An 18,959-nucleotide genomic window follows, 5' to 3' on the forward strand; every position below is an offset into this window, starting at 1 on the left:
GGAACCGGTTAAAACTACTCGGATTTGAAATTCAAATCATATCAACTGTGTTGAACTTTGAGCGAAGCAACGCCGTAAAGCCAACTTGACGAAAATTGATGGAGCGGGGGTAAAACGCTGGCTTTTCTTTGCTCCATGAAATTGCAACTTAAATCTAACCTGTTAAAGACGTCGTCAAAATTGTAAAAGACGTCGTTAATTTGTCAAGAAGCGATTGCACGGAGGGTCAATTTTGTAAAGCGCCGTTGAAAGTTGTCAAAAGATCGCACGGAGAGTCGATCTCCGAGAGTTGTGATTGCCTAGTAGAATAATAAAGAAAACTGATTCTTGTCAAAACGTAAGTAGTAATCTTCAATTCCGTCAATTACTTTCCGCTTCTTGGTATCTCCTGTTTCCTGGGTCACCCAATTGAACCATCTCATTGCGTAAATCAGAGTTTGTTATTTCTCATAAAACTAACTGGCGCCCAACTTATTAGACATATTAAGGTTAGTTGTGTCACAAAACCTATTTTCATAGGAATCTTTTAAAATTTGAATAGCATATTAATGTAAACACGCTCTACACACACGTGCAAGTAGAAAAAGCTTGACTATATCAAAGTTGAAATAATGGAAATCAAACTTAGCACTTTTTACATGTATCGTAAGACGAAAACGGCTTCCTAATATATCACGTTTGTAATTGTAGCGATCAAACTACTCATAGGATTTTAATGAAAAACAAAGAGATGACAAAAGAGACTTGTAAAAATATTCTTACAAAAGTACAAGACCCTTATCTATTTAGTTTTGAAGCAATTGTTACACAAAGTACACAATTTCTCATAGCGGTGGACGCATACGACAGCTAACCTGTAAAAATCTTGCAACACTGCGCATATGAAGATTAGATGTATATGTAGTTCAGACATTGCCGCTAAAGCTTATGTCTATTCTTTAATACTTTTTTTTTCATTAATCTTTCTTTGTAATGTTCAACAGATATTTCCGCTTCTATTTCTTCTATTTATTCAAAATAACCTCGATAGCATACTAACGCGAGCGTCGCGAGTTAATCTCGATGGTATACTGCATGGTGGAAGTAATAAGGTGTGCTTATGCGCACGTTTCTTGCAATATCCAATCACAGAACGTGACAGAAGTCCGCCATGTTTTTTTTAAATTTGATAGGAGATTCAAACGGAAACACACCGACACAAGAATCTGTTAGTATGAGTTCAAAATGGACGATTTTTGTCACGATGCGCAGAACAGACGAAAATGTGTCCGCAATATACGAGCACACCTTATTACTTCCACCATGGTATACTGATGACATTACTGACGCGAGTGAAAACAGTAAAAACAGTACAAGCTCAGTCAAAAGTTTTACACAGATATAAGTAGAGTTTTCCGTACATTATCGTATTGCAGTGTGACCATTATTTTTGACTAATACTGTCGCGATACAACTACCTTAATTAGCTACATTTTGAGCCCCGACAGCTCCGACCCAAGCCGCGTCGGGTGAAAGGGTTTGTCGAAATAAAATCCTGTCTCACTATACCAGTATACAGGAGCGTTCCTGGCATGAAAATGTAGAGAAAGGTTCTCTCTATCATATTAATAATGTTTAATTATGATAATTAGTTGTATAAAAACTCAAATGCCGAAATTGTAAAAACGGTGCCAACGAGCTCCGGTCTCTCCTATCATTAATTAAAAGAAAGTAGTACGCGGCGCTTGAGCGATATAAATCTATTAAAAATACATACAACATTGCTAATGCCGGGAACTCTTTAGAAAATGCTTTAGTATGTTCAGAACTATTCAAAAAATATTTTAGATAAACTCCGACATTTTATATACAGCATATCACTCTATTCTCTCTAAGTACGCGGCACTCAGGCGGTATTAATTTATTTAAGAATTATACAACACATTGCTAGTGTCTGGATCTTTATAGAAAATGCTTCAGTATTTTCAAAGCTATTCAAAAAATATTTTACATAAACTGAAACTCCTATAGATTTTGTACGGCATCTCACTTTATGCTATACGAAAAACTAGCAGATTATTTTGTTTAATGGATTTTTTGGTAAAATCACCAAAACTATCGCTAAAAAGTATCAGGAACAGAATTTGACTGTATGCGAGAAAAACTCCTTATTATTTTTGATCTGCTGAAAAATGATATGCCAACTTCACCGACATTCTTGCTTCGCGCGTATTTTGGCGCGAGACACTACCGTGTCTCTTGATGTTACTGGTGTAAGGGTACAGGTGAAAAACAATTAATGTTTATTCGGAGTAATTTTGAAAAAAACGCAATTTTATGTTTTAAGACATCAGATATTTTATGAAACTATTGAAAAATTAGTACTTGCATAATAATGCTTTATAGAAAAATATAAATCGCATTTAATGCAGTCAAAAAATTATTATATACAACATTTACTATAAATAGATAAAAGAGAAACATTAATAATATATATCAGTTCTCTGATAAAATCGTAATTTACGAGTATATTTAAATATTATAAAACATACATAATATTTCTATTGTGTCAAATTATACATGACATTATTGCAGATAAATTATAAGTAAAATTTGTGTGTGTGTGTGTGTGTGTGTGTGTGTGTGTGTGTGTGTGTGTGTGTGTGTGTGTGTGTGTGTGTGTGTGTGTGTGTGTGTGTGTGTGTGTGTGTGTGTGTGTGTGTGTGTGTGTGTGTGTGTGTGTGTGGAATACATGAAAAAATACAGATGTTCAGTACACAGTATCTTAAATTTTATTCAGTGGAAACGATTACTTTATAGACAATGGCTTTATAAAGTCATTTTAAGGTCAACTTAATTTTTTTTAATAGAATGCTGTATTTTTTATTTTATAGCATTTCTTTTCAAGGCAAATTTAATAATATATGACATGAGAAAAGTTGATGTTACAAACACTTAATTTTAAATGTATAAATCATTTTATTGATTTTTATAATAAGTGTTCAATAGTTTTACCTTGTACTCGATGTTCTTGAATTTATCAGTTTAGTTGATTCGCGAGAAATTGGATAAGGTCAGTAAAGATTACGTTAAGAATGTTCAATTTAATGTTTTAATAAAGACTATTTAACACAACTATTCTCACAATTACTCAATCAATTAATTACAGAGGTCTGTCAACTTTGAGAAGCGGCTAAGTGCGGATACCCCAATAGCACCAATATCCTATATACATATATCCATATAACGTCCAGGGGCATTCCGGACATAAAATGGACATTCATAGGATATCGTGTGCTGTCTGGGTACTTTATCGAACGACTGCGCCAACCGTCGCTCCGTTAGTTGTTTTATTATCTTTGACCTTCCCAGAAGGTTCTCCAGACAGGAAGGGGTCTTACTTGCCGTTAACGAAACCTTCTAGAAAATCAGAGACAAATTGCGCGAATTAACATTGGCTAAATTACGGCTTTCAAGCAGTAGGCGCTTGTAATTGGGCGCCGCGGTACCGAGCGTCTTTGGTAGGCGCAAGCTCTCGGTGCGTTCACATTGCGCGCGCTAGCGTTGCGTCACGCGATTGGAAACGCGCACCCGCTTCAAAGCGAGATTTATCGACTGCAATTTTCGCTGGTTTGTACACTCGACGACAAAAATAAAATTTAACACAAATGACATAGTGAAAATAAATATTACAGTTACTATTTTTTCTTTTTCTCGAGTAAGGTAAATTACCAACGATCGAAAAGATCGACGATTATTTTAGCTACAATAGAAGTTGTCAGTAAATTTATAATTGTGTTGTAAGATAATCGCATAATTTCGAGCTGAATTAAAAGTTACTGAATTATTAATTTATTGTTAATTTTGCTAAAATGTCATTTACTTCTATGTTTGTGACATTATTCAGATCGATACGGATCCTTTTACAGCATTACACATTACCATCAATATACCATACCTATAATTTAAAGCTTCAACTTCAAGGTTCTTAATATGTCATATAAAAAATATGTAACTTTTATTCACGTGACTTTGCTTGAAAAATATCAAATAAAGCTATTTTTAATTATTTTTTAAGTAGTTTAAAACAGTAAACAGTACTCGTAGAAGATAAGGATGGGGTTGAACTGCGTGCGGCCCGTCGATCCCTTGTGTGCCGTGATACCAAGAAACATTGGGCTCGATGCTTCATTAGTTAGAGAATCAGGACTGCCGATTATCTTTTTGATTGGAGGTCCAGGAGCAGGAAAGAGTTTGTTGAATTTCTACTTACGATTTCATATATTTTATCAAATCAATAAAATTAATACTTCTTTCATTCGCAATTTTAGCTATTAAAAATGTTTTTAAGTAATTCGCTAAGTTTGAAATATATTATATAAAATTATTAAAATATATTATATAACAAATTATTAAACTCTATTATATGTGTTATTACAATTAGTATATAGTATAATAGTTGTATAATATCCATGCATTATATATCTTAAATTTGTGTATGCAAAATAAAAATAAATACATTAGTTTTGTGAGTAGATTTTAAGATAATAACTTGGAAGTAATTTTAGTTTCTTTAGATTTAGGAATAATTTTGAATGATCTTTTTCCTGCAGCGACACAATGTATCCGGGTAGCAGAGCATTACAGTTTCTGCGCCATCGTAAGCAGAGAATTGTTGCGCAACGAGGTGTCCACCGGCTCGCAGAAAGGCGTTATTCTGGCGTACTTTATTTCTGAGGGTAAACTAGTTCCCTCGGATGTCATGGTGGAGCTCATCAAGGCGCGGATGCTGAGCAGCTTAAGTGTCTCGCGAGGTTTCCTGGTGAGCGGGTTTCCCAGGGAGAAGATACAGTGTCAGCATTTCAATAGACAGATCCGACCGCCAGATCTCGTCCTATACCTGTACGTCAGAAACTCGCTGCTGATGGAACGAGTCCTAGCCAGGACCATCACCGCCACCGAGAGGCAGGAGCGCAGTATCGATGAAAATTGGCGGCGAATTAAGGATCACAGTCGAATGATCAAGCCTGTCCTTAGGTATTACAAGAAACAACTGGTGGTCATCGATGGCGAGAGAGACGAGACGGAAGTTTTCCAAGATATTTGCTGCGCGATTGATAACGTTTTGATGAACTTTCCTAGTACGTCCGGTAGAAGCAGTTAATTAGAATTTACATGATAACTGGGCTGATAACTGAACATGACGCATCGATTATCGTGCAAAGTTATAAGTTATTGATGGATTACGTGAAAATAAACTTTGCTTTATTATGTGCTAAACAACTATGCTATATATTATATAAAACAATAATTATATATAATAAATATATACATACCAAAATTGTAATAATATTGTAACAAATTTTACAACATAAATAGCAGGATATGTGAAAGAAATAAATATTGTTTTTTAATTTATTATTGTTATATCATTATATTTGTTATATTACTGTTATATTTATAATAAATTGGTTTTTGTTTTATCAACGCCAGGATGAATAATGAAAACTATGCATTTAGCACTGGAAAGCTTACATTCGCTTTTATTCACCAGCGATAAGTTATCATTGTTTGATACGTACGAAAGAGCATGAGATATTTGAAATAATCAATACATTAATAAATTATATCTATTTACGTATATTAAATTACAACAATTCTTGTAAGAATTATAATATATATCTATATATATATATATATATGAAAAAAAGATATAGTTGCTTTTAAGAAAAAGTATGCAGATGCGTGTTGCAAATTACATATTTTTTCTTAAAGGAACTATGCCTTTTTTAATACCAATTGATTTGTCTGTATATATATATATATATATATATATATATATATATATATATATATATTTATATACTCTGCGAGACTGTGCGGGAATGAGAACATTACCGCACTGTTCGAGCGGAGGATTTTTCGGTGTGGAATTGGCTATTTGTCGCACAGATAGTGCGCGCGTAACGTGCCACTTTTCACGCACGTGTTATATGTATAAAGATGTATGTGGTTTTCAAAATCTGTCCTGTAAAGTTCTATATTGATGTAGTAATATTGTGATAAAATTGTGATAAAATTTACTTTTATATAGTATTTGTATTACACTTGATTTGTTAACGCCACCTTCTCGAACGATTTGCCTAGTACTGATATGTGAATTTTTATTTCTTAATCGCAGCAAGAATATTTATCAAATTTTAGCTTAAAAATGTTTAAATCCAAGGTCATTTGAAGATCATAGTAGAATCATAATCATTGAATTTGTTTTGTATTCGACTCTATCAAATTACATACAATCTCTGGTGTCATTTAAAAAAAATCACTGACCTGAAAATAATTTTGAAAATAACCTTAAAAGAAAAGCGATTTGTATGGTCATATCTGGTCTCTTGAATAGTGCAACTTTTCTCTTATTATTGTTAGATATTTTCTTCTATTTTCAAACTTAACAGAGTATTCTCTTTTTCGTGACTCACATAATATACAGTTATAGTCTCATATATACTAGTATATGTACATACGCCTAGTATATGTATGCTTTTTTTAGATACAGGGTGATTCGAAACTGGTGGTATATACAAGAGGGAAAAGGTGATTCGACATAAAAAGAAAATAAATCAGAAATGTGAAATAAAACTTTTTTATACAAGGCTTTGTTTTCTAAAAAAAAATTTGATTTGCCAGGTACGTTTATTTATGAGATCATGTTAAATTATTATATGTCACGCATAATATTGCAAGTAAAAAGAAATCAGTAGCCTTTGAATACCTATTTGAAGACATAAAAGACAGTGGAAAGTGTGTGTCCATACCAATTTAATACGGAAAACATAATTATGTATACGACAAAGTGAGCAACAATTCTAACAATTTTTAATAAAATATAAAATTTTTAAAAAGTAAACAGATCTTATCTTATTGTGTAGCCTCAAAGTATCTTTTTAATATTTATAATTACAGATGCGTATTAAGTACACGCGTACTAAATATTCAAAGTTGTCTTCCTGTAAAATAAAGCATATATAAAAAAGTTTTGTCCTATACTTCCTTTCTTATTTTTTCAAGTAGAATCACTCTGTTTTGGCTTCTATCACCAATATACAAATACGCATAAATGCATATATATGTGTGTACATATTTATGTATGTGTATTACTTTTATAATTACAAGTAAGATATTTATTTTAATTTTAATTACATAATTTAATCTCTTTAAAAATAATATCAATATTACTTAGAATTTATATCTCTCTTGAGGGAAAGTTTTTAAAAATAAAATATTTTTTCTTTTTATTACCATAGCTTCTTTTAATGTGTTTTTTATACAGAAAACCCCGCTGTGTTAAATATCATTATTATATCGAAGGTCATAATTTTTTTATCAAGCAGAACTTGACGCAACGTATAATCTCGTATTACGTAGGTCGCTGTCGTATTTGTGCTAAAAAAAAAGAATTTTTTCTGAGGACTCACATAAAGTACCACATATATATCTTTATCACACATGCATGAAAATAACGCTCGTCTAAGGAACGTTGCACAAAAGACGCGCTAAGAAAGCAGAGACGTGTAAATTTGCGGGATGATGCTTGAGATGTGCGCACCGATCGGAGCATCCCCTTTGAGGTATTCATCGAGGGAGGAAGAGCGACTTCCTCTCTGCTGCTCGTTCTACTTTCTAGCGTGGCATTAAACGAGGCGAACGAGAGTTTGATGGATGTCTCGCAAAAACTAGCTCGGCTTCTAAGAAATTGATCGTAATCGTATTCTCAAAAATTTTAATCCTTCAGTAAGGATTACGTAAAATCTACGATTATCCACATATCCTCTATCTTAAAGATATCGCGAGAATCCACAGAAATTTTAACTTATTGTTAGTTGTGATGAAGTTTGCGTAAGAGCTACAATGGAAATCAATTTATGCGACATATTACAAATATTACTTATCTTAACAAATTAGAAATTAATGCCAACTGTATTTTATATTACTTGCATAGCGCTATCATAACAAGTAGAAAAAAATAATTAAAGTGATAAAACAAGGAAATAATCAACCAAGTATGAATATAATATAGTAATAGATAAATGTACATGTATATATATATATATATATTTCTGTAACAATATTAATTTAATAATATTAATTCTTTATTGAGAAACTGAATATTTCACCTAACCTGACCTAATTTAATATTTAATTAATCACGGAAATTATCATTACAAACAATGATCTTATATAATCCATTATCTTGCCTATACGCCAACGATAAAAACACATTGACTTTTCGACTCTCCAGTCTTGAAACACTCACTTATGGCGTAAAGGAGAGCGTGAGAATATAAATTTCCCTTAATTGTTATACCGCTGAAGATGGGTCAATTTGGAGCCAAAACGTTCTGACCTTCTCTCTCTCTCTCTCTCTCTCTCTCTATGCGTGGAATATTTGAATAAATTATATTAATTTTATCTAAGATTACGCACCAATAAAAAACAGCATATTGTACTCTCATAGCCCTTCAATCATATGTGTGGTTCATTTTCGAAAGTCCTAAATCTTTTTACTTTTATTTAAATATTTAACAATGCATTAGAAAATGAAATCAGATATGGAAATTGAATAGATACGCGAATTGAAAATTAGAACCGTAAGTTTAGGATCAAGTTAAATTCTAATTTGTATTATGTTAGTTTGTCCATATTACATTACAGTATTTATATCATAAAATTGTATTATAAAAGGCCGCAGTGTAATTTTAAGTATAATTTTATCGTATAAATACGTAACTTTATACATATAATGTAAACGTTCTTCTCTTACAATATTCGAATGATTGATCACCGTCACTGTACCATTTCTATCTCCGCAGACATATATGTATATCAATAAATATATATACACACATATATTGTATGTATATATGTGTACATATGTCGAACAATCCTGCCGTCCCATACCCATACGCGCATTCCCATGTATTGCCATAAGCTCGCGCGCGCGCGCTCCTCCGCTTCTCAATCCCCGATATTCCACGTAGCTTTGTATCCCCTTTCACTCCGGTGGATCGCAATTGTCTGCGTGCACACCGACACGCTGACGCCAAGTTCCTCGACTACTCCGCGTTTGCTGGATCCCTTCTACCCCGATCCACCCCTACGGCGCGGGTGGATGGGTGGTTGGCTGCGTTTATGAGGCCGCGGGCCCGAAATTGAAAGGCATCCAGCTTCGCTGGAAGGGGGTCGCGGAGGGCGGGAGGGCATGCAGCAGTCACCGACAAGCGAAAGAGCGTATCAGAGGGTAATCCTATTGGTGGACGCCGGCGTCGCGACGTCCCGGCGTCATTGGTCCATCCGCGATCCGCAGGGCGTGGCGACGTCAGCCTGGTGGGGTTGTCACATCCCTGGCAACGATTACCAGAAGGCAACCAGGGGTTCGCGCAACGGCAGGAATCCAGCATGGCGGCGACCCAGGCAGCAACTCCTAGAACACCGTCGCGAGCTCTCGCCTCTACCACACCACGCCGCCGCCACCACAACGACGCCCGGCATCGCGCGGTATATCGGACCCGTTGCCGATTGCCCGCACCCACTCTCTCTCTCGTGGATCTCGCTCGATTTGTCCGGGAGAACACTTCAGGAGTCGAAAGTTCGATCGTTCGATTAATTGCTCCGTTAGCATCTCCTTTTGAACATTGATTCTCCGGCGAGAATGACAGGAGCGACTCCGTCGGTTCAAGAGTTTCTTTTTTCTCGTGGAGGACTGTTTGGAATCTTTTTGTCTAGAAAATATCAATTCTAATCTGACAAATAATACAATATTGAAAAGTATAATTCATCTTTGACGTGAACGTAGCATGGAAATTGGCATTCTACAATCATCTTGATAATGCCTCGCTGCTTCTTGATAACATTCAACTTTTTCCTTTCCATTTATATTTCAACTATGACTCTTGTGCTGCGAATTATATAAAAATAGATCAAGTGAAAGTTTCTTAAAAAATTGTTTAATCAAAGAGCAATAAAACAAAAAATTACGTAACTTTTATCGTCAAGTCCCGCTCGTAAACCTTTGCTTGTAAATCACTCGACCATATCCCTCGGCCGGGTTCGATTAATCTACGGCAGATCAAAAGAGTCCCGGCCGTCGTTCAGCGCATCGTCACTTTTTATCCATACAATCCGATGCCGAGGCGACTCGGCAAAGAGAAGCTCGCCGTCGCGTAGCCAACGATCAACAATTGCCCCGACGCTCCAGGTAGGCGTCGTTTCCCGTGACGGCGGCGTCTCGCTTCGGAAGGGGGACAGTTTTGGTCTGGGGAGTCGCCGGGGGTGGGGAGATGCCAGGCGTCATCGGAAAGGGTCGGAGGGGTCGGCGCAGGCGCCTCGTCCCGACGACGGGCGTCGCGGCGAGGCACCGCGTCAAACGTGGAGGCTATAGGTTAAATCCTCCCGCTCCTCGTTTTTGTCGTTTTTCCGGCGTTGCCTCCTGATCCCGCCTTCAAAAGTGCCGGTGGACCAATCGGCGCCGGGCGTTGCTCGTCCGCTGCCTCCGACGGCACGGCAAGCGCCACGACGACGGTGACGACGACGGCGACGGCGGTGACGGTGGCGGTGGTGGCGGCCGCGGCGACGACGACGCCGACGTCATCCGCGGGTAACGACGACTCGCCCGAGAGATCCTGGATCGGGACGCCGCAGACGTCATACGCCAATCCGACATCGACAAACGATCGTTCCGCCTACTCGTCGATCTCGATAGCGCGTGAACCGCTGACACCCGCACGATATCTTCCTCGCGGTACCAAGATACTTCTTCTCACTTCGCGTTCGCCGGTCTCGATCGCGCCTCGTGATTTTAAATTTCTTCGGATTCGCCCAAGCGCATCACATTCGCTAATACCGGTGGTGATTGTTGGATTGGAGAATCGGAGATCGAATCGGGTCGAGCGGTCAAAGAACTTGGTGGTAGATTAAAGAAGATCGGGAAGTCAGTGATCGCAGAAGAAGTGACCTACGTTTTACGGTGCGGATATGCAAGTTTGAAATACCCTGAGTGAGTCTGCAACGATTTTCAATTGGACATGAGCACATTGGAGCTTTGCTTTGAAAGGAGCGATTTTTAGTGAAGATAAATTAAAATACTCTTTCTTCATTAAGAGGAATTAGAAATTTCTCGTTAGAGATAAGAGATATGTTTGATAAGATAGATAATTTTGCTAAAGAAGAGTGAAAGATTACTTTAGTTGTTGCAACGATTATTTTAAGAAAAATGTTATTTGAGAAATCATCTTTCGTTTAACTTGATTAAAATTAATCAAAAATCTTAAAAATTAAGTCCGCCGAATTATAAAAATAAATATATCAAACTTATTGTGATATATTATTTCTCGTTCGAGGTGTTTGAAGTTAATCCTCATGAAACAAAATAAATTTTTGGACTTCGTATATTTTATATTAAAATATGGGGTAGTTGCATTAGGTTGCAAAAGAAATATATTTAAATCGTAAGCCACGTACAAAGGAGTTGCAATGCCAGTTTTAGCGCATTTGACATCGGCCGGATAACGAATGATCGAGGAGGCACGATGAACGGAACGGCAACAGTCACGGCCACCGAGGATCATCAGCATCAGCATCAACAAGGGCAAAATGAACCAACTTCGGAGCATCCACGGAGTCCCGCCAGTCCGCTGAGCGTTAGACACGGTAAGATAACAAAAAAGATATATTTAAAATACTAGATAACCTCCTCGTACGCAAAACAACATGAAAGGGTCAATGGCCACAATATAAACAGAAATAAGGAAGTTATAATTGAAGTGATCTGTTATTCTCCGATAGTTAAGGAAACATACCTAGACAGCACCATGTCTCGATTTTGGACATGCGTGCTGTCTATAGGATACAGTTAAATATGCTGAAAATATAATAAGATTGAATACATTCGAATGTCTAATATATTCTTGGAACTTTTGTACCGCGCGTGAAAGTCAGTCGAGATTATAAACCTTTAGCATGATGGCTAGGCGTTAACCTCTAGTGAACAGACTTGACCTCTAGTTTCCATGCATGCGTTCCCGCGCGTTATAATATGCGTCTAACGCACGATAATGTCTTCATGCGCGCGTTATACAAATACGACATAGCTTGCATTTTTAACTATCAATACAAGTATAATAAAAGTCGACAAAAATGAACAGAATTTATTTATAATTATTAGTAACTTATTGTTGCACGAATTATCAATGTTATTATTTTTTGTCATGTTTTTTATTTAATTTTTATAATAAGTTATTACATAATATGACGCGTTATCGCGTTAACGTGTGTCTAAAAGGATTAAATCTTTCTAATTTCAATGTACCAAAGCACACGTAAAAAAAGATACAATTTTAAATGATGGAATGCGTGGAGATGCGCATTTATAATGCACGGAAACTGAAAGTAAAAGGCCGGTTTTCACACGCAATGATTGGTGGCGCCAGGCCGCGCCAGTCGACTAATGCCAGTAAAAATGCAAGTGTAAACACTTGATGCAAACTGGCGCTAGTAATGTGGCGTTTACTGGCGGTTATTGGCCAAAGCATATAACCTCAAAATTTGAGGTTATATGGTTGTTGTCATTTACTGTGTGTTTAATAAATGTTAAATATTTTCCATATTATATGCCAATCACTGTGTAAACACTTGTGAGTTTGCCAGTTGGTTCTGGCGCCAATGAATGCCAGTCAGTTGGCGCCACTAATCATTGCGTGTGAAAACCGGCCTAAGGATAACTGCTAGTTGATAATAAACAAGTGTACGGACTTATTAAGACAAGATCTGAGATTATATAAAAAAGATATATCTCTATCGGAAAGAAAGCAGCAATATATTTTTTTACAAAAGAATATTTTTAAATTTTAATCCTTTTAAAGGAATTTAAATCGACCGTAACTGGCAATATATAACGTCTTTACCGATATGAACATTGAAAAACTGTGAGCCAACTTGGTTTGTCGGATTCACACAGCACTTTTTTCAGATCAATATCGAGACATCATTAATTTTGACCATGGTTTTGGTCAGTTGATTTTACTGTAGATCAATAATTAGACATTAATTTCCCCAATATATTCTCCCCGCGACATTTCTTTCGCAGCTTAATGTAACGCATAATGTAATGCATAGCGTAATATAATGCATAGCGTAATATAATGTGTAAACTTGCATCAACGCGCGATTCTCCTTCCTCCGCTCGCGCCAGGTCAGCCAAGATTTGATTATTCTAATGGCATAATGTCGTTGCCTACATGTCACCCTCTTTTTCCCACTTATCCCACCCCACGACTGTAACTCGCATAAAAGTCCGCCGCGGGGGTGGACCTAGGTGCATTCTGCCCATCGTTTCGCATCGCCGGCTTTTAGCGACGGACGGAAGTGCGAGATGATTTTCTCTGCTCATTCCTATCTTTTTCCAAGGTCTGTTAAAATATTCACAACATTTTTTAGCCATAGACTGTTAACGATCCAAAACTGTAGATATACATTTTTTATTGTACTAATTTTATTTACAATTTAAATTTTATTTTGGACATTAAATATGTGTAATACTTAAATAAAAATAAATAATGTATATTATGTATAATGTGTGTTACTCGTTGTGTATTGTTTATTTACATTTTTGAAGTTTAATACGAGAAAAGTGATAGGTATTTTCAAACACTAAAAGTTCATTGAATCAAAGTTGGTTTGCAAAACTACACCTGTAAACTTTAATCCAATGATTTGGTGACATTTTCTGAAATTTGTGTAATACTAAAAAATGCACAACTTGAGGACATTTAATAATAATTTTACCTGTTTGATAATTTTACGGAACTACAGATACAATTCGATCTCATGTAATTTTTGTCGAATCGCAAATGTTTATCCAATCTTGTTTATATTGTATGCACGGCCGAAATGTGCTCGATGAGTGATGACACACACTTTCTCAATCATCAATAAATTTCCGTTGTATATTTAAACTTTAACCGTATCTTAAACTGCAGTTTGAATTTAAACAAACGGTAAGTATACCGAGCTTCTGCGGTTTTTTAACACATTATCTCACTGTATTTTGTCATCGATCATCAACTTGCATTTATTTAAAACAGCTGTGTTCATAGACGTATATAATAGACTGAGCATTCCTATTGGAGATTTTTTGCGGAGATGTAAAAGACGGAAAATATGCTTGCAGTGGCACTTCTTTTTCTAATTGACGTTGGTGGGGAGAAGGAAAGGTTAGAAGAAGTGATCACGTGGTTATTGACGCCTTGAATCTTGCTGCGGGAAAAATATCATTGTGCAATATATTGTGCAAATACAATACTCATAAAAATACATGTAAAAATGGTTTGGTATTCAAGAATCAGACTTTATTTATAGTGATACACAATGACAAACTCGTATGTGCTCTTAATAGTTATTCGTTCATAATGTAACTATTTATTATAATTAGTTCAACATGTAACATTTAATTATAATTTTTTAAATAAAAGTATTTAGTACATATATGAATAAAATTAGATAAGCAAAATAACTTGTTGCACATGAAAAAAAAAAAAAAAAAAAAAAAAAAAAAAAAAAAAAAACATGTAAAACTATTTTTACATGTATTTTTATGAGTATTGTATTTGCACAATGTGTTGCACGATAATATTTTTCCCGCAGCAAGATTCAAGGCGTCAATAACCACGTGATCACTTCTCCTAACCTTTCCTTCTCCCCACCAACATCAATTAGAAAAGGAAGTGCCACTGCAAGCATATCTTCCGTCCTTTACATCTCCGCGAGAGATCTCCAATGGGAATGCGCAGTTTATTATATACGTCTATCGCTGTGTTCACGGTCAAGACCGTGGCTGTGTTTAAGGAGGCTCTTACCCGGCTGCTCTAATCAATGTAGCAACCGAAAAATTATCATTAATAATTGGTTATAAAATTATCGGAAAATTAAATAAAAAAATAAATAATGATTTTTACATAGTGTAAGAGTAAGTTATATGTTCTATTAGTGTAAATATTAAAATTTATACATTAAGTCAGTTGACTACGTCAGTGCTAAAGAGCAGGAATAATAACAATAATAACATGCGCGTGTTACAACGTCGTCTGCACTCTGCAGCAGTCTGCAGCTAAGTGAGGTGTAGCCGTGTAGCGTTGTAGCGATTGATGCGATGAAGAGATGGAGCTAAAAGAAAGATATAACGTGAGAATGCTGAGAGGGAAAATGAAAGGAAAATTCTCGAAAATAAAGGTTGTCAATGCGCGAGAGAATAATTATGCCGCTATAAGATACAGCGCAGAGAAAAGACATGTGCAAGTGAGATTAGAAACTTCGCGCGATTTTGACACTCGGAAGATCATTCACCTAACTTGTCGTACGTTATATTAAAACTACAATATCTTTTATAACTCATCGTCAACACCTAGTTTTCTTCTTATCATTAAAAAGATTATTATTTTAACTACAATTCCTTAGTTTTTTGTTTACCTGGCTCGCAAACTTGCCAAGAAAATACATCACTTCCGGTAAAAATTTTAGTGCTTACCATATACCCTGTGTTAAAAATGCGAATTTCAATACTGATATTTTTAAAATTTTTATTGTTAACCTATGCTAAAGTTTTGGGCATCGGTTCGTTGTGGTTCACTTTACAGCATAATTTAATTTCATAAAGATCTGTCGTTTTATGATCGAGGTAAGAGCCTCCTTAATACTATATTTGCCAACGCATCAAATACTGTTGTCCCAGTAACATTATTTCGACATCTTTTAAATCTACTTGATAGCAATAAATGCGAGATTTGTTTTTTCTTTCTATCTTTTGGAAAATAAACATATACACATGCGGAAAGACCGATTTTGCAGAAGTAAAAACTTACTTAAATACAGATTTGAAAATAATTATGTTAAGCCAATAATGTTAGGCTAAATAATTATATTATATAGACTAGCTGATTACTATAGATTAATAGAATATGTAAATTTTTGCAGCATATGATGCTTAAACATTCTACATAATTATTTTGATATGGTCAGCATAGTTATTGTTAGATCTGCATCTAGCTTAATTTTTATATACTTTAGCAAAACCGTTTTTTTAGTATATACATTCTTGCAATGATAGCTGCTTTTCTTTAAATCTTTTATAAGAATCTGTTTTAAATCATATTTATAATTCCGTTCGATAACACTTGTTCTACATATTTTTTCGGTAAAAATAACAAAGCATAAAGAAATGTTCGCTAACGTTGTATTCGCGATGCGCTAACAATTAGCCGAAATTAGCAAAGAATGTATCGAAAAAGGGGGAACAAACTACTTTTTTTTTATCTCTCCAACTAACGCAACCCCTGGCCCCACTCGCAACTCGACCCCCTCTCGCTTTTCCCGATGATTCCATAATACGAGGGCGCAGGTGGCGCCTTGCCATCCGCCAGCATTGATATGCTAATGAAATTTGATGCCCCTGCTTTTGCGTGCGTTACTCTCGGTGCGGGTGGCTTATAGCGGGTGTGTATTTTATATTGGACCATCATTTTTCTCTTTTCAGTTAACCCCACGCGGCCGACAGATTGCACCGCGACAAGATTTGATTAGCTTAATGCCGTAATTTGCGAACGCGTATGTGTATGTATATGCGCATTTTTAAATATATATACATTTAAAACTACGAAAATAATGATTTTACAATTATTTATCTTTTGTGTACTCCAGCTATGTAATGCGTAAACTAAATACAAAGATCGAAGGTAATATTAATCGGTGATCGCGAATAAACTGTCACCGGTTTATGAATGAAAAGATAGTCATCGCAAATCGATTGCATCTCAACGTTATCGTCGAACAGATATTTCGCTGTTCCGAAGATTGAATCAGAATGCGTCAGAATATACTCTAATCGACAGGATTAGAGGGTGTGCGTTAACGAGATCGAAAAGCCCCGACGCTTATACAAAGTCACGTGAGTTGAATTAATAAGACTGACACCGGCCGCCTGTCCCGACGTGATTTGATAACGATCGGGAGCGATGCGATTTGATGCAATCGGATTGTCTAAGCTGTAGCGAATTCGTAGATATAGATTTGGGTTTCCGAGAGGCCACGTTAAGATAAGAAGAGAAATTTTGGCAACAGTAGGGTATCTTTTTCTCTGACGGCAGAATTATTATATTCGATAGCTTCCTGGCACCCCACGGGGAATCTCTGCTCTTTTTTCGCGTCCCCGAAGGCTTACCGGATGGATCGCGAAGACAAACAGTATTTACATCGGGAAATGAGTTTGGAAAAAGCTCAGGAAGTAAGAAGGCTCGAATATAAATATTTATGTCGAATAAATGAGAAGGGACGATTTCGGTGTAACGTGTAACACGCGTCGCGCGACACGCGTCGTCAACCTGCTACCTATTTGAATCAGAATTTCCAAAACCTATCGCGATTTTCTTTCCGTGAATATATTTCTATAATATGGACAAATATAAATCGGGAATCTCTATGTACAGCTGCGTCAAATGCATTTATTTATTTACACTGTTAACTATATATATTAAAAAATGATATTTAAAGAAAATACTTTGAGTTAAATATTGTTTTGTTATTTTTAACTACCATGTGTGTCAAAATTTATTATTGAACTCCATTATATAATTTAATTAAATTAACGTCATATTGAGTAGGAGAGAGCAGTAGCGACCTATATAGGAATGGTTAAAAATGACTAAAATTGAATATAATTTGATTCTAAGAATTTAACAGTGTAGCATAAGTGTTCATGTTGCGATTAAACTTTATTTTCTAACGGTGCAATTACATTCCATTCTATTTTTATTCACGTCTAATAGCAAGCCTGTTTCAATGAAATTCCATTTTCATAAAAACGCGATTGCGGTCTCGGAAAATTGGCAGCGAAAAATGCGACGAAAGAGGTGAGGTCTCCTCAAATCCTCGAAATGTGTTGCCAATACGATAAACAAGTTTCAGCGGAAAAATCGCGTGCGCCATGGCGATGAACATCTGCGCGATCAACGAAATGCGATTTCGCTTCTCTCTACTCGGCTCGACTTTATTAGTCACGCCGGTGTCTTCAGTGAGGCGCGAGATCTCGCCGGAATCGTATTTGTCGGCCATCCCCGAACTCGATCGAAAACTCGTTTCGGCCTCGTTAATGCCGCGGGATCAGATAAAATTCGTTTGAGAATTACCATGCGGATTGAGAAGCGGGATGATGTCAAGATAGCGCCCGCGCGAAATGATTTCGCTGCGCTACGAATCGCTAGAAATCACGCGTCTTCGACAGTCGATAAGAGATTTAAATATTTCTCATTGTTTGCTAATTTCAAAATTCTGTTTAATTAAATATAAACAATTTATACTTCGTAAAAATGCTACATTCTAAAAGGAGTCTTCAGCAAAATATGTCGTTCACTTAAGTAATTATCTCGAAGTACATGTCGTTATATATGAAATCTAATCGCTGTTACGTAATACGAGGATATCATGTCATCCCGACGAAAAGAAAGGACGACAGAATCCTTTAGAATCGCTTTCGTCGAAAGTTATGAGAGAATTTTCAATTACCAATTCGAGATGATATCGATCGCCAATTGAATAACGGTGAACCAGACCGCGCGAGCTTTACGGTCCATAATGGTCGAGCGTTAGCTGGTGCGCGCAATTATTTTATGCGCGATCGCGGGGTGCTCGACGACCCTCGTTCTTCGAAATCAATCAGGAACTGTGGCAGGGACTTTTCGACCTGCCCCGGCCGGGGGTTGATCGCCCAAACGTGCGAAAGAGATTTCTGGGATTAAGTCGAAAGTAACGGCCGGCTGATCGAAATGAAAACGCCGAATTGATTGTGGAAAAATGATACTTTAATCGTAAATCTCGGGCCTTTCGTCGCAGCGCCAAGGAAGCGGATTCTGCGACCAAAAAAGATAATGGATTGCCAC

The 18,959-nt window shown here is 36.3% G+C and overlaps 2 protein-coding genes across 3 annotated transcripts in view; both read left to right on the forward strand.

Moving 5' to 3' along the window:
• The first annotated feature begins 3,140 nt into the window (after window positions 1-3,140).
• LOC143908864 (adenylate kinase isoenzyme 1) lies at window positions 3,141-5,289 on the forward strand. Its single transcript, XM_077426693.1, has 2 exons — window positions 3,141-4,231; window positions 4,593-5,289. The coding sequence occupies exons 1-2, from the start codon at window positions 4,096-4,098 to the stop codon at window positions 5,141-5,143; spliced, it is 687 nt and encodes a 228-aa protein (XP_077282819.1). The 5' UTR covers window positions 3,141-4,095; the 3' UTR covers window positions 5,144-5,289.
• Window positions 5,290-10,428: 5,139 nt separating this feature from the next.
• The window catches only part of LOC143908854 (photoreceptor-specific nuclear receptor), a 36,059-nt gene continuing 27,528 nt past the window's right edge, over window positions 10,429-18,959 (forward strand). The window contains exons 1-2 of one of the 2 annotated variants that reach the window (XM_077426687.1): window positions 10,429-11,032; window positions 11,522-11,685. In XM_077426687.1, the coding sequence (XP_077282813.1) occupies window positions 11,565-11,685 (121 nt within the window). In that variant the 5' untranslated portion in view covers window positions 10,429-11,032; window positions 11,522-11,564. Of the gene's footprint in view, window positions 11,033-11,515; window positions 11,686-18,959 lie in introns of both variants that reach the window. The other variant, XM_077426686.1, reaches the window with a different exon arrangement.

This window comes from Temnothorax americanus, unplaced genomic scaffold (genome assembly GCF_048541705.1).
Source record: "Temnothorax americanus isolate GAGA-0224 unplaced genomic scaffold, ASM4854170v1 Scaffold118, whole genome shotgun sequence".
NCBI lineage: Eukaryota > Metazoa > Arthropoda > Insecta > Hymenoptera > Formicidae > Temnothorax > Temnothorax americanus.